The sequence below is a fragment of the Rattus norvegicus genome, chromosome 10 (assembly GCF_021556685.1).
Source record: "Rattus norvegicus strain SHRSP/BbbUtx chromosome 10, alternate assembly SHRSP_T2T, whole genome shotgun sequence".
In the NCBI taxonomy this organism is placed as follows: domain Eukaryota; kingdom Metazoa; phylum Chordata; class Mammalia; order Rodentia; family Muridae; genus Rattus; species Rattus norvegicus.
In genome coordinates, this window is record NC_141543.1 from 17,667,147 (window position 1) to 17,692,221 (window position 25,075).

The 25,075-nt window shown below is 45.7% G+C and overlaps 1 protein-coding gene and 1 long non-coding RNA gene across 4 annotated transcripts; both read left to right on the forward strand.

Annotated features, from left to right (window-relative positions):
• The first annotated feature begins 308 nt into the window (after positions 1-308).
• On the forward strand, positions 309-12,581 carry LOC148002772 (uncharacterized). 3 transcript variants are annotated; one of them, XR_015631463.1, is made up of 5 exons: positions 309-486; positions 788-1,738; positions 2,077-2,232; positions 9,385-9,610; positions 9,843-12,581. It is a non-coding gene; the product is annotated as an uncharacterized LOC148002772 (long non-coding RNA). The 3 variants fall into 3 exon arrangements; XR_015631465.1 differs by lacking the exons at positions 2,077-2,232; positions 9,385-9,610; XR_015631464.1 differs by lacking the exons at positions 309-486; positions 2,077-2,232.
• A 3,448-nt stretch (positions 12,582-16,029) lies between these two features.
• LOC148002773 (uncharacterized) lies at positions 16,030-18,785 on the forward strand. The gene is made up of 2 exons (XM_087574915.1): positions 16,030-16,649; positions 16,838-18,785. The coding sequence occupies exons 1-2, from the start codon at positions 16,160-16,162 to the stop codon at positions 17,074-17,076; spliced, it is 729 nt and encodes a 242-aa protein (XP_087431041.1). The 5' UTR covers positions 16,030-16,159; the 3' UTR covers positions 17,077-18,785.
• The last annotated feature ends 6,290 nt before the right edge of the window (positions 18,786-25,075 follow it).

Here is a 25,075-nt window from a genome sequence, read left to right on the forward strand (position 1 = left end):
AGTCACACCACACAACAACCCTCACACAAGAGGTTTATCAGGAAAGGCACAAGAAGGTAGCTGCTTCTGCATGGTCAGGAAGCAGCAGGGAACTGAGAAAGAGAAATGCGTATATGGGTATTCAGGGGGGTACTGTTCTGGGATGACAATTTCTAGGGTGGGGATTGGTGATATTTCAAGTCCTGAGCTTGGAGCAAGCCCAAGGATTTGGTGGGATTTCATGCTCAGGGATTGGCGGGTGGAGTGGTCTGAGTGAAAATGGGCCCCCACAGACTCACAGGGAGTGGCATTACTGGAGGTGTGGCCTTGTTGGGGGAAGTGTATCAGTGGGGGTAGGTAGGCTCTGAGGTTTCAGAAGCTCAAGCCAGGCCTCGAGTGACTCTTTTCCTGCTGCCTTTGGACCCAGATGTAGAACTCCCAGCCACCTCTCCAGTACCACGTCTGCCCGCATGCCACCATGATGACAATGGATTAAACCTCTGAACAGTAAGCCAGCCAATGAGATGTTTTCCTTTATAAGAATTGCCACGGTCATGGCATCTCTTCACAGAAATAGAGACCCTGACTAAGGTAGTGGGGTGTCATGCTTAGGGATTGTTGGGTTTTGGTCCGTTTTCAAACCCTGAAATGGGCTTGGACATTTCACCCTCCATCCTTTGTGACGGAAAAACCCTTACAGCGTGTGTCTGTGCCTGCAGACATCAGATCCCCAAGGTCTGGAGTTACAGGCAGCGGGGAGCCACCCAGGTCTAAGTTTACTTTTAAATTATTTTGTTTTCTTTTAAAGTACATGAATAAGGAGACTGAACAGTACGTGCGCCTGAATGCACTGAAGCCAGAAGCTGCCCGTTCCTCTGGGAGCTGGAGTAACAGACAGGTGTAAGCAGTCATGGACCACATGGGCTGAGTCTGAGGACCTGGCAGTTGAGGACAAGGGATCAGTTAATAAGTACAGAACAGTGCTCACAGTTGATTCCCTGGGTACGAGACTTACAGGATGAATGGCACGGTCTGAGCTGCCCCCGAGGAGCAGGTCCTGTTAAGTTACATTGACTTGATCCCCCTCTGCCATACTCAGGAGCATACACTGAAGGAATCGGGATGGCTCGGAACACTGGAAAAAGAGTAAGATGTCAGGACCTCCCTTTGGGGAGTGCGTGAGGAGAACGGGCCATATTGTCAGACCGAGGCACATAGGAGTCCAACTAGGAAACAGCTCAGTGCTATTGTGCTGCACGGTGCAAACCTGCATGGCGCCCTGAGGAGTGGAAATTGCTCGGATGAGTTTGTTTCTCAGAACTCAATGCCTGGTTCTCCTGACCACAAAGGCTGAGACCATGCAGGCGGACATGTAGACGGTACCTGGTGAGGTCCTGGACCTCAGAGAACAAAAGGGACTTAGATGTTTGCTGAACTTCCTGCTTTTGCTTCAGAGAAAAACACTGTAATCGAGTTGATGGCCTCTTTCATTCTGGATACCTAAAAACCAGGCCAAAATAGGTTAAAAACAATCTGTGACAAGGCCACGCATCTCTTGAAATCATTAAGTCTGCTTCCAATATTACACGTGGCTAAGTCGTTACACAGTCACAGCGTACAAAAGGCATAGCCTTTCCCTAATAAACACACGTGCTAACCGGCTCACCTTCAGATCACATCAGTCTCTTTCAGTCGAGGATGCCACGCCTCCTCTTTGGGACCTGAGACCCCCTGGGACTGGACTCTGGCAGTAAGTCAGGTAAAGTGGGCGCTGGGTTCCAAATTCAGGTCCCCTCTAAGAGCAGTAAGTGATCTTCACTCGGGCTCGCTCCAGCTGCCCTAGGTCTAACTCTTGCTTTTGTTGTTTTGCTCTTAAGCCTCCTGTGTGAGTGCTCTACTCACATGTGTAAGCATACAAAGTAACAGGTCTCCTTCTGCCTTTGTGTTTATAGCTCCGAGGTTTTAGGTGACGCCCCCTCTGCTCCTCCTCTCCCTCATCTGCCTGCCCTCCCTCCGCACCTAAGCCCTCTCACCCTTAGTTTCCCCCTTTTTGCTGTCACGCATGCTCTGTTACTGTCCCTAATGTTCTCCCCACAGCCTCTTTCTCCCCTCACATGGCAGCCCGTTCTGGTTTCTGGGCATCTACACTCCCTCACCCTGATGTAGCTGCGTTTCTGTAAAAAGGAGAAGCTAAGATTCACAGGAGAGACAGCGTGTGCCGTTTATCTTCCTGAATCTCAGTTACTTTACTTGGTACGACATTTCTCAGTTGCATGCATTTTCCTGAAAATTGAATTTCATTTTTTTTCACTGTTGGACGAAATTGCATTGTGAATATGTGTACTATGTTTATATTGTCCATCCTCAGGTGTTGGACATCTAGGCTGACTATTTCCTAACGATTGAACAGTAACAGGCATGGATGCGCAGTGTCTCTGTTGTAGCTTATGAAGTCCTTAGAGTGTATGCCCAGGGATGACATACAGTGGTTGTATTGTTAGGTTTTTTGGGAAACTTCCACTCTGATTTTCATAATAACCACACCAGTTTATACCCCCACCAACAGTGAATGCGATTGCTCTTACCCCACATCCTTACCAGAATCTGTTTTTATTTTGGGGTTGTTGGTTTTTGTTTTGAGACAAGGTCTCATTGCATGGCCCTGACTTCATTGGAACTCACTCTGGAGACCCGGGCTAGCCTTGAACTCACCGAGATCTACCTGCCTCTACTTCCCCAGTGTTAGGATTAAAGGCATGTACATCTAGGTAGTCATTTAAAAATTTTTAAAATTATATGCATGTGTGTGAGTGTGCAGATATATGAACACATGAGTTCAAGTGACCACGGAGTCCAGGAGAGGGTATTATATATTATATCTCTGGAAGCCAGAGTTACACACAGTAATGTACCAACAGCTGTGGGTTGTGAGAATCACTCTTAGGTCCTCTAGAAGAGCAGCAAATGCGTCTGGTTGTCATTGGTTTTCCTTATAATGGTCATTCTAGGAAGAGTGAGAGGGACTCTCAAAGCAGCTTTAATTTTAATTTCCCAATGGCTAAAATGGTTGAACACTTTTTCTTTTGAAGCAGGGTCTTACTGGAGTTCAGGTCCAGCAGGGTTCAGGACCTAAGGAAATGTGGAGTCAGCGAGAGGAGTCTGAACTGATCTGAGGGTGAACAAGATAGCTGGTTTATTGAAAAACGAATACATCCCTTTATACTCTATGTTTGCATAATAGGCTAGTCACAGGTAACATTGAAACCAGACTCAATGTTTCCCAGAGATGTATAATTTCTTCAGACATTGATGTTCACTAATTTTAGCCCTATTTTCAACATCCAGAATGAAAGAGATCATTAACCTTATTAAAGTTTTTAAATTTAATGTTTATTTATTAAATTATTTTATTTATTTACATTCCAAATATTGTCCCCCTTCCTGGTCTCCCCTTCCAGACTTCTTCACCCCATCCCTCCTCCCCTTTGCCACTGGGAAGATGCTCTCCCACCCGCTCACCCACCCCCTTAGGCATCCACCTACCTCCAGTTTTTTTTTTCTTTTTTTAAGCAAAAGCAATAAGTTCAGCAAGCATCTAACTTACATTTAAGGTCTTTCACCCATTGAGAGCTGATTTTTACACAAGAAAAAAAGAACCTAGTTTCGTTCTTCTACATATAAATATCCAGTTTTCCCAGTTTCCATTTATTAAAGAGTCAGTTTTTTCCTCCAATATTTTTTGTATCATTGTCAAATCCTGTGGCTATAGCTGTATAGGTTGATGTCTGGGTCTTCCTTTGTGTCCCACTGATCAATGTGCCTGTTCTTATGTGGGTATAAGGCCATTTTTTTTTATCACAATGGTTTTATATATAGTTTGACATAGGGTACAGTGATATCTCCAGTATTAGTCTTTTTGCTCAGAATTGCCTTGCTATTCAAAGTATTCTGTCCTTCCAAATGAATTTGAAGATTGTTTTCTTGATGTACGTGGAAACGATGTCAGTATTTTGGTGGATATTGTATTTAATCTGTAGATTTTATTTTTGGTACAATAACCATTTTCACAATATTGATTCTTCCAAGGCTTCTTTGTTTTTTTTTTTTGTTGTTGTTTGTTTTTTGTTTTGAAGTTTTCATTATAAAAGCTGTTTACTTCTTTGATTAGGATTATTTCAAAAGTTTTTTCATAAGTCAATATTGAATGTTTTTCCAATTTCTAACTCAGGATGTTTATTATTGGTATATTTTTGCACATTGATTTATTTTATTTTTTAATTTTTTAAACATTTTATGTATATGAATATACTATAGCTATCTTCAGACACACCAGAAGAGGGCACCAGATCCCACTGTGAGCTACCATGTAGTTGCTGGAACTTGAACTCAGGACCTCTGGAAGAGCAGTCAGTGCTCTTAACAGCTGAGCTATCTCTCCAGTCCCTGCACATTGATTTTATACATTGCCATTTTAAAGTGCTCCCCAGGTCTACGAGTTTCCTAGTGTCTTTAGATTTCTTTCTTTATATAATCTATTTATTTTTGTTTTATGTGCACTGGGGTTTGGCCTGCATGCATGCCTGCGTAAGGGTGTCAGACCTGGAGTTACAGTTGTGAGCTGCCATGTGGATGACAGGAATTGAACCCAGGTTCTCTAGAAGAGCAGCCAGTGTTCTTAATCACTAAGCCTTCTCTCCAGCCAAAGTCTTTATTTTTTATTTTTTGAGACAGGGTCTCTCTGCATAGTCCTAGCTATCCTGGGACTCACTCTGTAAAACAGGGTGGTCTCAAAGTCATAGAGATCCACTTGCCTCTGCCACCTGAGTGCTGGGATCGAAGGTGTGTACAAGTATACCCAGCTGATTCTTTATGTGTGATTTTCTTTTATGTACAGAGTCATATAGTCTACAAAATAGGACGACTATTTCATTTTTTATTTGTACCTATTTCACTTACTTCTCTGATCAGACTCCCAGAATGACATTGAATAAGAATGGAGAAATTTTACATCCTTGTCTTGTTCCTGGTTTCAGGGCTATTTTTTAATATTTATTTATTTATTATTTATTTTTTGCAGATTTTATCATTCAGTATGATAGTGACTCTAGGCTGCCCTGCAGAGATTCTGTTCTTTGGAAATATGTTCTTTTTACTCCAAGTCTTTTCAGGGCCTTTATCTCAAAGGGATGCTAAATTTCGCTACAATCCTTTTCTTCATTTATCAAAGTGAGCTTGCGGGTTTTGTCCTTGGGTCCATCTATTTGTGCGTATGGAATCATCCCTGCATCCCCGGAATGAAGCTTAATTGATTATGATGAACCTTACACTTTCTTGAATTTACGTACAAACATTTTGTTGAGAGTTTTTGAATCCCGTGTCTTAGTTCACTTTCGATTGCTGTGATAAACACCACGATTAAAAGCAGCTTGAGGAAGAAAGGGTTTACTTGTCTTACACATCCCAGGGCCCAGTTCCTGCCTGGACTTCCCTTGATAAGGAACTGAAAGCTGTAAGTTCAACAAAGCCTCGCTCCCCGAGTTGCCCTTGGTCACGGTGTTTATCACAGCAGTGGAAAGCAAGTAGGAAGTTTCTGTGGGGAAATGTTGTTCCGTGGGCCTGCTTCTGTGAACTGGCTTTCTCTCGCCCACTTTCAGTGTATTTTTTTTGTTCTGGATACTTGCCAGTTTAATTATAATATGTCGCAAGGGCCTTTTTCTCTGCTCTTGTCTACTTGGTGTTTCAAATGGCTTCTGCCTCTAGATAGTCTCCTCCCTGGTTTAGGAAAACTTTCTGCTATGGTTCCCACTGAAAATGTTTTCTATCCCTTTTGGAGTGAAATGATAAGCCTTCTTAGCCCCCACAAATATTCAATTTGGTCTTCTCATCGTGCTCCAACTATCTCGAAAGTCTAGCTCAGATGTTATCAATTCATCTTTGTCTTTGTGGTAATGACCCAATCCCTCCAAATCATTTTCAGGATCAGATTTCCTCCTCCTCTTCCTCTTCCTCCCCCTCCTCCTTCTCCTCCTCCTCCCCCCCTCCTCCTCCTCCTCCTCCCCCTCCTCCTCCTCCTCCTCCTCCCCCTCCTCCTCCTCCTCCTCCCCCTCCTCCTCCTCCTCTCCCCTCCCCTTCCCCCTCCCCCTCCCCTTCCCCCTCCCCCTCCCCTTTCCCCTCCCCCTCCCTCTCCCCTTCCTCCTCTCCATGGCACTCACTCTATTGGCGGGGCTCTCCACGGCACTCACTCTATTGGCGGGGCTCTCCACGGCACTCATTCTATTGGCGAGGCTCTCCACGGCACTCATTCTATTGGCGAGGCTCTCCACGGCGTTCACTCTATTGGCGAGGCTCTCCATGGAACTTTTTTTTTTTTTTTTTTTAATCTGACTTACGTTTTTCTCTTCCCGTAGTTAACATGGGATTTTTCTTCCAGATTACTGTCTCCTTATTGGATTCTTATTTCATATCTTGTATCAATATCGTTGCTTCACTCAGCTGTTTGTACTCTCTTGAGAGTCAACAGTTTAATTCTTATTTGGTTTCTTTGAACATGTTTATGATTAATTTTGGTTTGTTTTCTGGAGTTTCACCTAATTCCTTCTCACTAGAATTAAATAAATTACTGTTGGGTTAGTAATTTGGGCGAGTTAGGTCGATGTGGTTTTTACACTGGGGCCTGAACATCCAGAGTTATGTTTTCTTTTGCTGGGGTTCAGGAATCACCACTCAATGCAAACAAACACCGATCTCTGTTAGGCATTGTAACAGTAAGTTAATTAAAAGTCTGCTCTATGTTCCCGGCGCTTGCACACGTGGCTCTGCGCCCGTCCAAGAGCTCTGGATTCATGAATGAAAGGCACACACATGCAACCTTTATATTTCAATATGGCGAAACTTGCTCAATGGCTGCGCACTTCCAAACCTCCCTGTGGCTAACACGCTCCCCTCCAATATTCCTGAGTTAAGTCTTCCTAAATCTATATTTTACCAGGGCAGCACACCCATGGGGGCCGCTTTCCCTTTGCACCTACATTTTGGCCGCCTATCCCTCTTGCTCCTTTGTGTTACGGTCTGCCCTTTGTCCCTCTCACGGCAGACTCCCTCCTCTTCCCTCTCCCGTATTTCTTGCCCATGAATCTTAAAAGTCCCACCTCTGTCTCCCCGCCCAGACATTGGCTGCTGCCAACTTTATTTCCCAGTTAAAACCAACTGGGGGCAGGGACCTGCAGACATTCGAATTCCCATGTAATTTGGGAATCCTTGAAATCAAATCCCCTATAAAGCAAGAATAGTTTATTTAATGCACGCCACAATACTAGACATATAGGACTGCAAAAGGATTGTGGTGCCAGTCCAATCTCAGGGTAGGCTTTTTATAGGAAAAACCAGATTCGAAAGTTTGAAGTGCTAGGAGGGAAGCAGTTGGCTTACTAGACAGAGTATTATCAGCTAAGAGCTCTGACTCTTTTAGACATAACAGCTCGTATTGACATTTGATTTGATGGGTCCTACATAAAGCTTTGTGGAATTTCTTATGATTAGCAAACCTCATACAGAACACTCAGAACAGACAGACCAAAACAGGGTATGTGGTCAGCATGTCCTTGAGTCAAGTCACTTCTCTGTGTCAGTGACTGGCAGGCATGGAACAAATGGCTACAGGTATTCTGGGGCAGGGAGTCAGACCACAACATCTTTCTTTCTTTTTATTTTTTTGAGACAGGGTTTCTCTATGTAGCCCTGGCTGGCCTGGAACCCTCTCTGTAGACCAAAGTTGGCTTTAAACTCATAGAAATCCTCCTGCCTCTGCCTCCCGAGTGCTGGGATTAAAGGCATGCACTACCACCATCTGGTGAATTGGTTTATTTCCTATTTTTTCTCACCCAGAAGGAAAGGGGTGGCGAGAACCTCAGAGTATACACTGATGATGAATGCCTCCATATCTCCTATGAGTAATAGGAGCTAGAGACTCTTGGACATAGAATCTTCACCAGGTGACAGGCAGAATTGAAATTTCCAATACTCACTGTTATTATGGACCTTATGACAGGACTGGAGACCACACACACACACACACACACACACACACACACACACACCACACATACATATACACATACATGTAAATGATATGGGAAAAAGTAAGGACATTTAATTCTGCCAGAGAGTGTTGAACTAGGTGGGGAAAGAGAATGAACTGCAGAGCACAGTGGAAATGTGGGGATGTCGAATGCTGGCCCACATGCTCTTGTTTTAGTTTAGTGAGTGACGTCTGTTATGTAACCTCAGTATGTCACTGTTCATCTCTGAAGTCAGGGTTGACATAATGGGCTTGGAACACGGATACATTAAGATTCTTTCAGTAGCAAATAACGTTAATCCCAACTCAGATTAGTTTAAACCATAAAGAAATACATTTGTACCAGGCACAGTGACTTTTGCCTTTAATCCCAGCACTGAGGAGGCAGAGGCAGGAGGATCTCTGGGAGTTCAAGGCAGACTGGTTTACAAAGAGAGTTCCGAGACAGCCAGAACTACACAGAGAAACCCTATCTTGGAAAACAAAACAAAACAACAACAACAACAAAAGGAAAAAAGAAAGAACAAAAGAAAGGAAGGAAGAAAGAAAGACAATAGTTTACATGATTGGAGACCGGGACAGAGGAAGCCTGTGTGGGTTCGGGACCTCTGTCCAGTGGCCATTGTTTTCCAACTCTATGACTCATCTCCATCCTCTCACTGGGGCTGCAGGGACCCAGATTCACACAGGTTCGTGCTCGTGTCTGAATGATCAGGGAGTGTGTTTTCCTTAGGCTTGCCTTTGAGAAAGAATTTTCTCTTGAGGTTTTTGCACACTCTTACTTGAGTGATATTGGTCCAGCTGACATAAAACATGGATTCCTTCGTAACTAATAATTACATAATTAGTTCTTTCTAAGGAACTTAGGGGGTTAGATATACCTTAAGATAGGGTTCTATTAAGAAGCAAAGAAAAAAGCAGATATTGGATAGATAGCTAAGTAATGTATACTATGACTGATGGGGACCATTCAATACAGTCATAGACTTAATGTATTATAAGACTTTAAAGGCATGACTTCTTATTTACTGCATTTAAAAAAAAATGGTTAGTGTGGTGGTTGAATGAAAATAGGTTCACAGGGGCTGGGGATTTAGCTCAGTGGTAGAGCGCTTACCTAGGAAGCGCAAGGCCCTGGGTTCGGTCCCCAGCTCCGAAAAAAAGAACCAAAAAAAAAAAAAAAAAAAAAAAAAAGAAAATAGGTTCACTGAGAGAGGCATTCTTAGGAGGTGTGAAAGAAGTGTGTCTCTGGGTGTGGACTTTGAGGTTTTAGAAACTCAAGCCAGGCCTCATGGCTCATTCTCTCTGCCTGTCGCCTTTGGATCTAGGTGTAGAATTCTCTGAATCGCTCCAGTACCATGCCTGCCTGTACGTTACCATGCTTCCCACCATGACAATAAAGGACTGAACCTCTGAACCTGTAAGCCAACAGCAATTAAATGTTTTTTTTGAGAAGAGTTGCCTTGGTTATCATGTTTCTTCACAGCGATGGAAACCCTAACCAAGATAGTTTTCCCTGAAAAATAGTATTTACAAGGCACAGAAAAGTCACAGGTAAGCTTGACATCACCACAGGTTTTTCCCTTACACAGGTTGAGACAAGTTTATTGAAGACAATCAGACATTTTATACCTTTATCGGGAACCACAATAGTGGTTGCTAGGAAGAATACAATTATAGCTGTCCGGATACAATGACATTTGCAAGTTCTACAGGGTACACAAGATTAATGTCTAAGACTAACCAAGCGTCCAACCAAGCTTCTCTCTGCTTCGCTGACTTCCAGGGAACACAGAGATACACCAGTGCCCTGAATACGCCACTGCCCGAAGTGTCTCAGGAACTGAAAGGCCCCAGTAGCCACGGACTCTAATCTGAAGAGCACATGATGCCCGCTTCTCAAGGATTCTAGACCAGGCCAACTCCATGATTTCCTGCAAAGCTCCAGTCCGATTGCCGATTGCCGATTACCGATTGCGGGTAAGAACGACTGCAGGGCATTTTCTTCATTGACAATTGCTGTACAAAGGCCCAGCCCCCTGTGAGCAATGGCGCCCCTGGAAATTGGGTCCTGAGGTGTGTAAGAAAGCAGGCTGACCAAGCCAGTGAAGAGCTTTCCTCTACGGTATCAAAGGGCACCAGAGTCTTGGCTCACAAACTGATTTAGGTTCTACAGAAACCAACTTTGTTTGAAACAAGAAGAAAAGGAATGTTTTTGGAAGAGTAGAGAGTTTGCTCACTAATGCAAATCTGAATTGGAAAGAAGCAGGACAAAGGAACGGAGGATGCAGGGAACCCAGCCACAGTCAAACCGCAGGGCATCTAGCATCAGGAGCCCTGCGCTCTGCAACACCAAGGTGTCCCTACCACAGCAGCAGACTCTGGTCACTTTCCTGCAGGATTTGAGTCTCAAAGGTGACTCACATGGTTGTAACTCTGGGCGGTGGAAGGGTGGTAAGTGTTTCAGCAGTTCTGGAAGCTTCTTTTGGAGGAACTGGAGTATCATGTCAGTGAAACAGCAAATGCAGAAGGGAGGACAGTAATGGGCTGGAGAGAGAGGAAGGAAGTGAGTTCAGTAGCAGATACAGGAAAGGCAAGGGTAGCTAGTGTCTCAGTTAGACGTTTATATGTGGAGCTCAGGAGCCATATTAAGGTCCCTCATATATGTTTTCTCATTTAACATTAAAAATGGAATGATGTCTATGGTGTACTCCTCATCATGCAGCCAAGAAAACAGGCATCCAGAGTTTAAGCAACACCCAAACCCACTCGGTTCACTATTGTTAAAGACGAGCTGAGCCTTCAGATCTGTGTGGGAGGGTCTGGGCAAACGTCACTGCATTGTTGTTAAGAAAAACATGACTGGGACGCCTAGGCAGGAAGATCAGGGAAGAAAAAGAGGCAGATCCGAGCTACAGTCTCAAAAAATAAAGCAAAAAGAGTAGAAACTGCCAATTGAATGGGAAATGAGTAAGTTGTAGCAATATAGATATTGTGTCATTGTAGGTATCAGTATGACTAAAAATGTAACGGTAAAAACAGTTTCAGAATGTGACCTACAGTGTATCATTTATAGGAAACGTATATGTGATACAAAAGATAACAGCATTTGTGAACAGGTAAACAGTGTGTATATCAAATTCATGGCAGAATTTGCCGAGTAACATTCATTCCACTGTATTTGACACACCACATCTTATTTCCTCATTCAGCAAATCAGCGAACATGTGAGCTGCATCTGGTTTTGACTTCCCGTGAGGCTTACACTTTGGGGCAAGATAGTTTTGTTTTTTCTTTGAAATCCCAGCAGGTCTCTGCCTCAGTCTCCTGAGACCTGGGGTTAGAAGTGTGAGCCACCATGACCAACTGTGGAGGCCCATTTTCATGAAGGCCTGTTTTCATTTTGGAAAGGAGTGGGATGGTCAGGGTAGCAAACAAGGACGTTCTCTACCTACACATCTTTCTCTCTAGTGCTAGGGAGGGAACCAAGGGGCTCATACAATAGACAAGGGTTCCACTTGGAAGCCACACATCCCTCAGCCCCTATATTTGGCCTTTTAAGCCCCTAGACTGTTTATCACCATTTTTACATCCCCATTAGCAGTGTATCAGTGTTCTGATTTCTCCAGTACTTTGTTGTCTTTTAAGAATTATTATAACCACACTAGTTTGTGTGAAGTTTCGACAACTGGTTTGCACTTTCCTGGTGGCTAGTGAGTTTGAGTCTTTCTGTATGAAATCGAATCATTTCCATATTTCGTTCTGTTGAAAATTGGCTTGCCTATTATTACTGGGCGTCTCGCATATGGCTTTTGTTTATCCTGTGGTACTAGGACCTTCGGCACACGAGGCAGGCGCTCCCCCACCCCCCGTGCCCCTCCCGTTTCCAGCTCTACTTCAGAACGGTTTTTCAGGTTCTCCAAGGTAGAACTGAATTCTGTAACCCAGCCAGGACTTGAGCTTGTGATTCTCCTGCCTCAGCTTCACTAGCAGTTGAGAATATCGGGATGCATTACCAGGACCAGCTCACGGTTTGCTTGTTCAAGAAGGAAGCGACTGAACTCAGGTCCTTGCGTGTTCCACGCAGCTATTTCACCAGTGAACGACATTTTCTTCCCATCATGCAGTTTTAAATGGTGGTGCCTTGTGACAACTTTTCTGCTCTCTAGGGACTGATCACAGAGCAGAGTGCACAGTCATGCAGCATGCGAAACTTCAGCCAATCACAGAGCACTGCAGGACTGTGGCCTCCTAAGATTATGTAATCTGAGCATTCATTGCCTCCATTGCTTACGAACAATCTGATGCTCTCACAAGGACAAAGTCACCTAACACTCCCCACCCCCATCTCCATTACTAGAGGATGTGCTAACTACTTACGGGCTGGAGGTGCTAACAGTTTTGTTAAGAGTTTGCTTTGTGTCTCGGTGTCTTACTGAGAACTTAATAATCTAACTGCGTGTGTCTGTATCTGCAAGATTTTTTTGAAAAAAAAATCTGTAAATAATTTGGTATGTCTTTCAAATGTGAATACTTAAGTCTTCTTTTTAAAAAGGTAGAATCTAAGCCAATTCGATCAATATTCTTTTGAAAAACTGAATAGCACACACACACACACACACACACACACACGCACACGCACACGCACACGCACACGTACACGCACACGCGCATGCACACGCACACATCTGGAGACAGGTGTTTAGATGTTTTCCTGATTCCACTTTGCTGTAGCTGGGCATAAAGATCGGGCAGCGTCTGAAGTGGCCTGGGAAGCACCGATCAGCTGGCCAAATGGAAGAGCTGCAGGCATTACACCGATTATTTATTTAAGCAACACAAAGAAACTTCGAAAATGTTCTCTTTTTCTTAAATCAAAAAAGATTATTTCTTTAGAAGCCAAAACAAACAAAAAATAAAAAATAAAAACCGAAACCCACTAAAACCAACCAACCAGCAAAAGCCCAAGACTCACAGTGTTTGCAAATATAAAATACCAATGAAAGACCCCAGCTTAGCAGCAGTAACGCCATTTTGCAAGGCTGTACTTAAGATGACTGGTTCAGGGAAAGGTTAGAACACTGAGTACACAGCGGCTGCCAAGCAGGATGTGTTTGGTTGAAGGCCTGGCAACAGGACGACTTCGGTTGAGCACCTGACAATGAAAAAAGCCCCGGGAGAGGTCCCACACCCTGGTGGGGGGCCGAGTCAGCCGTTATGTTCCAAGAAGGTAGCTAAGAAACTTGCCCCCGGGCTGAACCCTTGGGGGGCCGAGTCAGTCGTTATGTTTCAGGAAGGTAGCTAGGAAACTTGCCCCCGGGCTGAACCCTTGCCACATTAGAATCCACCAATTATATCCCTGTAACCATGCATCTGCTTCTGTATGCTTGCTTCTGCTCCCCAAAATCCTATAAAAGCCCATCCTTGGTTCCGTGGGGCGCGCCAGTCCCCCGAGTGACTGAAGCGCCCGCAGGTGCCTGTGCCTGTGTATCCCGACAATAAACCAAATCCTCTTGCTGATTGCATCCTGTGGTGTCTCGGTCTGGTCTTTGGAGTTAGAGGGTCTCCATCCCGAGGGAAAGTTCTCCCTGAGAGCTTTTCATTTGGTGCGTTGGCCGGGAAAGGAGATCCTCCACCCAGGGACCACCGACCACCCACTGGGAGGTAAGCCGGCCTGCGTCTGTCTGATTCTGTCTCGTTCTGCCTTATTCTGTCTGTTCTGTGAGCGCTCAGCCAGGTCTGTTCTGTGAGCGCTCAGCCAGGTCTGTTCTGTGAGCGCTCAGCCAGGTTGTTTGGAATTTGGGCGGGACGAAGAAGGAGCTGACGAGCTCGGACTTCTCGCCCCGCAGCCCTGGAAGACGTTCCAAGGGTGTTAGGGCCCGACTTTTCGGGGCCCAATCTGGGACTCTGGTTAGAGGAGAAGGATCCGGACTAACGGCACCTCTGTCTGTAGTTTTGGCTTTCAGAGGGCCCCGGACCTTTGCCACCTCCATCTGACTTTTTGCTTTCAGTTTGGTACCAAAGCCGTGCAGCACGCCTGTCTGTTGTTTGTTTGACTGTTGGTGTTGTTTGTTTTCTCTGTGTTCTAATCTTCCTTAGAACTAACATGGGACAGTCCCTAACAACGCCCCTAAGTCTCACTCTTGATCATTAGAAAGACGTCCACGACCGGGCACACAACCAGTCCGTCGAGGTTAAAAAAAAAAAAAGGAAAAGGGCAGACTCTCTACACATCACTTGAGAGAGTCTCGCCTTAACCCCCCCCCCCCGGGCGGAACCCTTCGTGGACCCGAATTGGCCTCCCCTCAACCCCCAGCCTGTCCCCTCGGCCCCGCCCGGTCCGCCTGCCACGTCTTCCTCTCTCTACCTTTGTGAAATCAGAGCCTTCTAAAAAAACCTGTCCTCCCGGCAGACCCAAACTCCCCTCTCATAGATCTTCTCTCTGACAGGCCCGGCTATCAGTTGCCGGGCCACAGTCTGATAAGGGTTTCTCCCCTGTCGCAGGGAGATTGCACAACAACACAACCCTTCTTTCTCCAAAGATCCGGTGGCACTCACCGACCTAATAGAATCTGTTTTACTTACCCACCAGCCTACTTGGGATGACTGCCAACAGCTCTTACAGGCCCTTTTAACCTCAGAAAAAAAAAACAAAGAGTGTTCCTAGAGGCCAGAAAGCATGTTCTGGGAGATGATGGGCGTCCCACCCAGCTGCCTGAGCCAAACTGGGATTTTAATACAGCTGAAGGTAAGGGACACCTACGCCTTTATCACCAGTTGCTTCTAGCGGGTCTCCGAGGGGCTATACGATGCCCTACTAATTTGGCTCAGGTAAAACAGGTATTACAGGAAGCAGGGGAAACTCCCTCCGCCTTTCTAGAGAGACTTAAGGAGGCCTACCATATGTACACTCCCTATGACCCAGATGACCCAGGACAAATGACGAGTGTCTCTATGTCCTTCATCTGGCAGGCTGCTCCAGATATCAGGACTAAGTTACAGAGGTTAGAAAATTTGCAGGGCTATACATTACAGGATTTACTTAAAGAAGCTGAAAAGATTTTTAATAAGAGAGAGAATTGAGTCGAATCTTGGCCGCCGTAGTACAGGGCCAAGAAAGGAAGGGAGATAGGGGGGAGCTCGAAAGGGGCTGAAGCTAGATAAAGATCAATGTGCCTATTACAAAGAGAAAGGGCACCGGGCCAGAGAGTGCCCCAAGAAGCCTGGCGGACCCCGAAAGCCTCGACCACGAACCTCCCTCTTGGCTCTAGATAAAGATTAGGGAATTCAGGGCCAGGAGCCCCCCCCCTGAGCCCAGGGTAACGCTTAAAGTTGGGGGGCAGCCGGTTACTTTCCTGGTAGACACAGGAGCCCAGCATTCAGTCCTCACCCAAGCTTCAGGACAACTCAGCGACCGGACGGCCTGGGTACAAAGAGCTACTGGTGAGAAACAATACCGATGGACTACGGACCGCCGGGTTCAGCTGGCTACCGGTAAGGTGACCCATTCCTTCTTACAAGTTCCGGACTGCCCGTACCCTCTGCTGGGCCGTGACCTGCTCACCAAACTAAAAGCACAAATTCATTTTGAAGAAAGAGGGGCCCAAATAACTGGCCCCCACGGAACTCCCCTTCAAGTTCTAACCCTATGAACCGGGACAGGACACTGGCTTGGGCAGAGACTGGTGGGATGGGGTTGGCGCTCCAACAGCCCCCCTTAATTACAACTCCAGTCTCCATAAAACAATACCCCCTGTCACATGAAGCTTATCAAGGTATAAGGCCTCACATTACGAGGCTTCTAGATCAAGGCATCCTAATCCCCTGCCGGTCACCTTGGAATACGCCTCTTCTGCCTGTTAAGAAACCCGGCACTGGAGATTATAGGCCAGTACAAGACTTGAGAAAGGTCAACAAGAGGATAGAAGATATTCATCCGACTGTTCCAAACCCTTACAATTTGCTCAGTAACTGTTCATCGATGAGAAACAGGGGTATGCTAAAGGGGTCCTAACACAAAGGTTGGGACCCTGGAAACGCCCTGTGGCCTACCTGTCTAAGAAATTGGACCCTGTGGCCTCCGGCTGGCCACCGTGCCTAAGGATGGTGGCTGCTATTGCTGTCCTGATCAAGGATGCTGGAAAATTGACTTTGGGACAGCCACTCACCATCCTAACACCCCACGCAGTGGAGGCCTTGGCAAAGCAGCCCCCAGACCGCTGGCTCTCTAATTCCCGCATGACCCACTACCAAGCCTTGTTACTGGATGCAGAACGGGTTCAGTTTGGGCCCGTAGTCACCCTCAATCCTGCCACCTTGCTTCCTCTACCAGAGGAGGCAAAACAGCATGACTGCCTACAAATCCTCGCAGAAGTACATGGAACCAGGCCGGACCTATCGGACCAGCCTCTTCAGAATGCTGACCACACATGGTACACGGATGACAACAGCTTCTTGGCAGAGGGAGAGCGAAAGGCTGGAGCTGCGGTCACTACGGAGGACAAAGTGATTTGGGCGAAAGCCCTGCCTGCTGGTACCTCCGCACAACGGGCTGAACTCATCGCCTTGACTCAGGCGCTCAAGATGACAAAAGGTAAGAGGCTAAATATATATATACAGACAGCCGTTATGCCTTTGCCACGGCACACATCCACGGGGAGATCTACCGGAGGCGGGGGCTGCTCACATCTGAGGGTAAAGATATTAAAAATAAGGCTAAAATTCTGGCCCTCTTAGAAGCCCTATTCTTGCCCAAAAGACTGAGTATTATACATTGTCCAGGACACCAGAAAGGGCACAACCCAGAGGCACGAGGAAACCGGCTGGCCGATGCCACGGCGAGAGAAGCGGCCATGAGCAAACAAATCTTGCCCTTAAATAGCCCAGACCAACCCACGCCCCCACCAGTGGGACAAACTAGTTGGGTTTATGCCCATGAGGACATAGAGCTCCTAGAAAAAATGGGGGCCATCTACCACCCTCAACTAAAACAGTGGGTCTACAAAGGACTTTTGAATTGATCTCCTTTTTACATAAATTAACCCATTTGGGGTTTAAGAAGATGAAAACCTTACTAGATCGGGAAGAGATAAATCTGTGTTTTTTTTTTAATTGGGACAAAGCGATACAAAAGGTGACTGAGAGTTACAAAGCGTGCGCTCAGGTTAACCTGGGAAGGACCATGATTGGACAAGGAGTTCGTCCTAGGGGACACCGTCCCGACATCCATTGAGAAATTGATTTTACTGAAATTAAACCAGGTATATATGGATACAAGTATCTCCTAGTGTTTATAGACACCTTCTCAGGATGGGTCAAAGCCTTCCCCACGAAGCACGAGACTACAAAAATGGTCACCAAGAAGCTCCTCGAGGAAATCTTTCCCAGGTATGACATGCCTCAAGCGTTGGGGTCAGACAACGGGCCCGCTTTCGTCTCCCAAGTAAGTCAGTTGGTGGCCAAATTGCTGGGGATTGATTGGAAATTACATTGTGCCTATAGACCCCAGAGTTCAGGTCAGGTAGAACGCATGAATAGAACAATTAAGGAGACTTTATCCAAACTTATGCTTGCAACTGGCTCAAAGGATTGGGTGGCCCTCCTTCCCCTAGTTCTATATCGGGCCCGGAATACCCCGGGCCCCCATGGTCTAACTCCTTTTGAAATAATATATGGAACACCACCCCCATTTGTCCATTTCTTTGATTCAAACATTGCTGATTTTGCTGACAGCCCTTCTCTGAGGGCCCATTTACAGGCCCTACAGATTGTGCAGAGAGACGTCTGGAGACCTTTGGCCGCTGCTTACCAGGACAAGCTTGAGCATCCAGTGGTGCCACACCCGTTCCAGATTAGAGACACCGTGTGGGTGCACAGACACCAGACCAAGAATCTCGAGCCACGGTGGAAAGGACCCTACACCGTCCTCCTGACTACCCCGACCGCCCTAAAGGTAGACGGAGTCTTGGCTTAGATCCACACACCACACGTCAAGACAGTCCGGTCTGAGGAATTGACTAATCACAACACTACACCCCAGACATGGAGAGTTCAGCACACTCCAAACCCCTTAAAGTTAAAACTCCTACGTGGCTCCTCCTAGTCCTTTTGTGGCCTAGAGTCAGTGGGGGAATAAGCCCCCACCAGACAGAAATTTCTTGACCAAGTCGAGTGAAAGATTTCACTCAAAGTTAACAAAAAAAATGGGGGAATGAAAGACCCCAGCTTAGCAGCAGTAACGCCATTTTGCAAGGCTGTACTTAAGATGACTGGTTCAGGGAAAGGTTAGAACACTGAGTACACAGCGGCTGCCAAGCAGGATGTGTTTGGTTGAAGGCCTGGCAACAGGACGACTTCGGTTGAGCACCTGACAATGAAAAAAGCCCCGGGAGAGGTCCCACACCCTGGTGGGGGGCCGAGTCAGCCGTTATGTTCCAAGAAGGTAGCTAAGAAACTTGCCCCCGGGCTGAACCCTTGGGGGGCCGAGTCAGTCGTTATGTTTCAGGAAGGTAGCTAGGAAACTTGCCCCCGGGCTGAACCCTTGCCACATTAGAATCCACCAATTATATCCCTGTAACCATGCATCTGCTTCTGTATGCTTGCTTCTGCTCCCCAAAATCCTATAAAAGCCCATCCTTGGTTCCGTGGGGCGCGCCAGTCCCCCGAGTGACTGAAGCGCCCGCAGGTGCCTGTGCCTGTGTATCCCGACAATAAACCAAATCCTCTTGCTGATTGCATCCTGTGGTGTCTCGGTCTGGTCTTTGGAGTTAGAGGGTCTCCATCCCGAGGGAAAGTTCTCCCTGAGAGCTTTTCACCAATACTTCAGCAGTGTCTAGCCTGTCGAAAGTGCTCAGTAAAATTTTAAAATATTGAATGACTGAATTGACATACAGAGTCATATCTTTCAGGAAGCTTTAGAAAGTAAATACCCTCAGGCAGAGAGAAGCAAAACCAACAGTGAAAAACAAAACAAAGCAACCACCCTCCCATCCCCACAAACAGTCCTGGGCAAGAGTTAGTGTATATTAACTGGGGGATTACGGAAGGTAATAAACACTGGCTCACAGCACCCGGGATTCTGGTTGCAATGAACTCTTGTTGGGTAAGTATGTTTTTCTAATCCACAAATCATAAACTGTGGTATCAGTTGGGTGTAAAGAACCTTTCGGAGTAGTTTGTATGATGCTATTTGGCTAGCAGAAGCACAGGGTGACGACTTTAGAGCAATCCCAGAAATAGGATTAAGGGCGGGAACACACATTAACCCTAAAGGATAGGTGAATTCCTCCTTAAGAATGAAGGCAATAAATTTCCAGGTCATCTTTTTCTTAGAAGTCACAGAAACGTGACAGAACATGTAAAGTGTGATGCATGAGTACAAAGAGAGAAGTGAATTACAATGAAGGTTTAGCGTTTAGTCATTTACACATTATTTTTTTTTAAAGATACTTGAAGTCAATGTAGTGGATAATGAGAAATTATTCTAAGTGTATACTGAGCTCCTGGGGACTTGCTCTATGTAGGAGAATGAATGTCATTATTTTGTTTCTCAGGCTTCCAGGAAACCAGCAATTAACCAACGCTACTGAACTCTTAATGAATGAGTCACTGCGGGGCTCATTAAAAGTGCAACAGTAGATCAAGTAGTTTCAAGTTACTAATAAGGTGCTTTGGTGATCATTACAGACTGCTGGTATCCCTTCTGGGAAACCCTCATTACGAGACATTTGGGATATAAGATGTTCTCAGAAATGAATACCCCAGGCAGGAGACCAAGAGATCCTTTCACAAAGCCATCTTGAGAACTTGCAAGTCAAGTTTTGCTGCATTCTAGGGTAGAGAAAGGTTCCCTTTGTCCTCAGTCTTGTCCCTCTGGGAAAGAGGGTTCTGCCTAGTGGGAACTCTCTCAAAGACCACTTAAGGCATGAGTTGTCAATATTACTTTCCTGCTTCTAAAGGGAACTATTGACAAGTCAGTATGTAATGTCTGGGGTTTGCTTTAAATACTACAAAGCAAGCAACACCCTCAGAACAAATTAAAACCATAACACTGAAGGGGATAAATGGGGTAAGATTACCAAATGGTGACAATTTTGAGTCAAGGTGCCATGTCAAGGTAACATTTAGGGCATACATTATATTAACTGTATGTTTGCTTGATAATCCCTGTTTTAAAAACCTTTTAGATAGCTATAGAAAAGGGATTTTCATATATATATATTTACATATATATATATATATATATATTGAGTTAGTTATTACTCTATGTGTTTATGTGGGTTCTTTCAGTTATAATTAACAGATCTTCCAGTTCATATTCGTTTTACCAATAAATGGAGTGCGTCATAGAATCCATGGAGTTAGAAAGTTCGGGCAGGCATAGGCCTCAGGTGATGCTTGGTCTTACAGTGCACTGATTTATCTAAGGGCCATGTCCTGTCATCCGCTCTTCCTTCTACTCCAGCACCTTCACAGTCTACCCCCAGCTTCAGGAACAATGTCACTGGTTGCTAGGTTAGGTGCATGTAATATCTGGCACATGCTGGCTTTGTTCTAGCATTTGTAACGAAAGCCTTAAAGGCAACAATCAGCCTAAGCCATGTGCCTTAACCAGAAGTGCTGTCTCCTCAACTGTGGCTCACAGCCCTCTGTGGCATTAATCAAAACCATTGGTTGTGTACAGAGGCAGAAACAGAATTCTGAAGACTCTACTGAAGGAAGTTGGAGAGCTGACACCATCTGACCTTACACCCTTTGAAGGCATTAACTCAAAACTCGTCGTAGGCCTAAATATAAATAACCAAATGCCCAGAGGTTACGAGAGAAATCTAGATTAAATCAAAACTTGTTCTCTTCGGGCTGACAACATGGCTTGGTTGGTACAGCGCTTGCTGTATACACAAGTCTGAGTTTGATTCCCAGTACCCATGTAAAAAGCTGGGAATGGCGGCATACGCTTTGTTGGTGTTCTTGGGTTTTGTTTTTGTTTTGTTTTCCCAAGGGGTTTCTCTATGGAGCTCTGGCTGTCCTAGAACTCCCTATGTAGACCAGGCTGGCCTTGAACTCACAGAGATCCGCCTGCCTCTGTCCACCCCTGCCCTCCAGGCTGGGGTTAGAGGCCTGCACCATCATTATGGCAACCTTTGCTTTTAACCCAAGCACTGGGGAGGCCGAGACGGGATCTCTGGGGCTTTCTGGTCAGCCAGCCTAGCTCAATTGATTCAGGTTCAGGAAGAGACCCTGTCTCAAAAAACAGGGGAGAGAGTGACTGAAGAAGACACTTGAAATTGACCTCTAACCTATACAATGCACACAAAATAAAATGAAAACCAAACAAAACAACAACTACAGCAGACTACCTCTGTTGACCTGCCCCAGCCAGTGAGAACAAGAACAAGTCTCCTTGAATCAAAGGAAATGAGTGGGGTTCCCAGGCTCCAGGTGTCTGAGGTCAGTACAAACAAAGCACATCTCACCTTTAGTTACTCAGGGAGAACATGAGTGCCATTTACAGATGGCTAAGCAAACACAGTACAGAGGGAGCACACCTGGGGTTTTGTCTCCTCATCTTTGCTCACATGAGAAGAGCCAGGAATATTCCTCCTCAGGCCTTTGCCTTTCCCGCAGAGACAATGTGCACGTGCCCTGGCTCCTCAGTGCTCTGTGGCATCCCCTTCACTGTCCCTGCTTCCAACTGCAGTCACTTATCATAGTTTAGGCCATTCTTTCTGGAAGGCCACCTTGTGGGACAGCATTCTGCATTCTGCCCTATCCACAGTTGAGGGCAAGTTCACAGCTTTCTTACACAGGCTCCTGCAACCTCCTTTTGAGTTGTTGGTAAGGGTCCAAGAGACTCCCCTGAACAACACAGGTTACTGCCGATGAGTGCCCTCAGCTGCCTCCCAGAATCTAAAGGTAAGAGACATCGATGAAGACACCAGCGACTTTAGATACAGCACTTGGAGGAACTGAGCTGGACCTGACTGGAAGTCTGCTACCCCAGGCTCTCATAGTTCCCGAAGGTGCTATGCAAACTGTCAGGAAAGAAAAGCAACCAGGAACAGCACAAAACCAACTCAGTGGGCTGCATGTACATGTAACGATAACAGTGCTAGAAGTCATGATATAAACATAGTGCTCATGCTAAAAAAAGCTTTGCTTTTTAAAAAATGCTCTGGAAAAATGGTCCAGATGATGAAAATACAAGGCACAGATTAATATAACATGCTAGGGCTGGAGAGATGGCTCAGAGGTTACGAGCACTGACTGCTCTTCCAGAGATCCTGAGTTCAATTCCCAGCAACCACATGGTGGCTCACAAACATCTGTAGTGGGATCCGACGCTCTCTTCTGGCATGCAGCGGTACAAGTGCTCGTAGACAAAATTAAAAGGAAAAAGAGAAAACATGCTCATGAAAAGTACACGTAATAAAGACTTTCACTGGGCATGGTGGCACACACCCTTAATCCCAGCATTCTGGAGCCTGGCCTACAGAGTGAGTTCCAGTCCAGTCAGTGCCGCACAGAGAAAGTTTGTCTCAAAAGAGAAAAAAAAAAAAAAAGAAAAAAGAAAAAAAAAGAAGTCTTAAGAGTCAAGAGTCAACAATAACTAACAATAGTTTTAAGGAGTCCATTTAAAACCCAGAGGTCTCCCAGAGGCCCGACAGTTGCGTGCCACTACAATGTGCAACTATCACTATGTAACAATGTAGGGGCCACTAGGATGTGCAACTATGTGGTGGTCGATGGGAGGGAAAGAGAATTAGAGCAGTTTGAGCCCTGTGAAGAGAGATGAAACTGGAGACTCAAAGTTGGAGAGGAAATAGCCTGTTCTGAGTAGCCAGCCCCGCCCACTGAGGTAGCCAGCCCCGCCCCCTTAGGCCTTGATGAAGTCCTGCCTTGCTGAGGGCCATGTCTGGGTATGTTGCCATGCAATGGCAGGGTCAGCATCTGCCTGAGACTACGTTGCACGTTGCTGTCACAAGGGCTCTGCTGGCCGCACCCCTTACTGGCTGCGACACTCTGGAGAACTGGCCCTGTCTCTTGCTAGATACAGCATGTGTCAAAACAGGCCCTGTACCTTGCCTGGGCAGCAAGGTAGAGCTGGCCTTGGTGATGAAGGCACGGGTGAGCCTGCCCCAGGGCATGGCAGCAGGAAAGCTGGCTCTGCCCTTTGTGGCTGCAGCATTGGGTAAGCTAGCCAGGGCAGTGCTGGAGAGCTCACCCTAGTGGTATGGGTGAAGGAGAGCTGGCAGGCTGACCAGCTTAGCTACCACATAGACCCAGATCCAGGTCTTTGAGTTGGTCCACCCCGATATCTACCCCATCCACACTGCTGGAAGGGGCCAGTCCTACAGATCTCTGTGACAGGATCTCCATGACACAGGGCAACAACAGGATATCAAGAGGAGTTCCTGTGAGGATCCAATATTGATAATGTAGCAGAGGCCAGAGCCCTGGAACCAGACTAATGATTCATTGCAATGAACATTTGCAAGTAAAGATGTGTGGACAGAGGGATAGACTGTGGGACACACTGCTGCTTCCTTGATGAACTCATTATGCTTTGTTTTGTTTATTTATTTTTTATTTTTAGGAGGGAGGTCACTAGGGCAGAGGGCAGAAGGTGGATACAAGGGACAGGGAGATGAGTGGATTCAGGTACATGATGGGAAACTCACAAAGACGCAATAAACAATTTAAAAAAAACTGTCAAAAGATCTGAACAATTCACTGAAGATGTACAGATGACAAGTACAAAGATTAGCATCCTATGTCACTAGGAAATGACCTGTTAGAAAAGCAGGGACACACAAATGCTGGCAACACAAACTTAGCAAGGATGGGAAGCGAGAGTAAATTTTATTTTTTGTTGTTGGAATACAAAATGATTAGCCATTCTTAAAAAGTTTGGCAGTATCCGAAGTATAATAAGTATATACTTATTATACAATCCATACATAATGTTCCATCACATTTACCCAAATTAGTTGAAAACCTACAAATACACAAAACCTGCCCAAGAATATTTATACCAGTTATACTCATAATTGCCCAAACTCAGGAACAACCAATATATTCTCAAAGGAGTGGATAGATCCACAGCTACACTCAGGCAAAATATCATTTCACAAGCAAGATATTAAGAAACTAAAGGACGGGGGAGGAGTCTCGGGATGTAGTGGAGTCTCTGGTAGAGCCCCTGCTGAGCCTGCACAGGACCCTGGGTCCATTCCCAGCACCACAGAGACTGAGAGTGGCATCACACACATCTGTAGTCCTAGGACGTGGAAGGGCAGGAAAGATTAGAGTTTCAGAAAGGAAGGGGAAGAGGGGAGGGGAAAAGAAATAAGGGGAGAGATGGATGGAGAAGGACATTGGCTTGCCCTGCTGATTAAGGCAATTTCTGTCAAGCCTGAAAACCTGAACTCAACCTCTGGACCCACGCAGTAGAAGGAAAGCGTACACACACACACACACACACACACACACACACACACACACACACACGCATGCCCATGTGTGCACACACAGACACCTGTGCCTGTGCACACGTGCACACACACATGCACACATTAAAAGTATTTTTTTAAACTTTTAAAAAATTATTTATTTTATATATATGAGTACAATGTAGCTGTCTTCAGACACACCAGAAGAGGGCACCAGACCCCATTACAGATGGTTGTGAGTTCACCATGTGGTTGCTGGGAATTGAACTCAGGACCTCTGGAAGAGCAGTCAGAGCTCTTAACTGCTGAGCCATCTCTCCAGCCCCCGATAAAAAATTTTTAAAAAGTCTTTTAAAAAGGAAGCCAATATAGTATTTTGAAGCAAGGAATCATAACAAGATACTTTGAAGATGACCCTAGTTTCTATATAAAGACAGTGGTGGGACAAGAACAGGGTGGGTGAGGTAATAGCTAGACATCTATAGTTGTCACGATAGCTATACCGGCTCAGGCTGAGACACAGCTGGACTTGGCTTATTATGTAAGAGCTAATAAACTTGCTAATGGT

What these genes read in the sequence shown, in the direction of transcription:
- LOC148002773 (XM_087574915.1), top strand. Translation starts at nt 16,160, where the DNA reads ATGGTGGCTGCTATTGCTGTCCTGATCAAGGATGCTGGAAAATTGACT. An exon ending in GGCGCTCAAGATGACAAAAG is followed by an intron (nt 16,650 to 16,837) that starts GTAAGAGGCTAA and finishes TACATTGTCCAG; the next exon opens with GACACCAGAAAGGGCACAAC.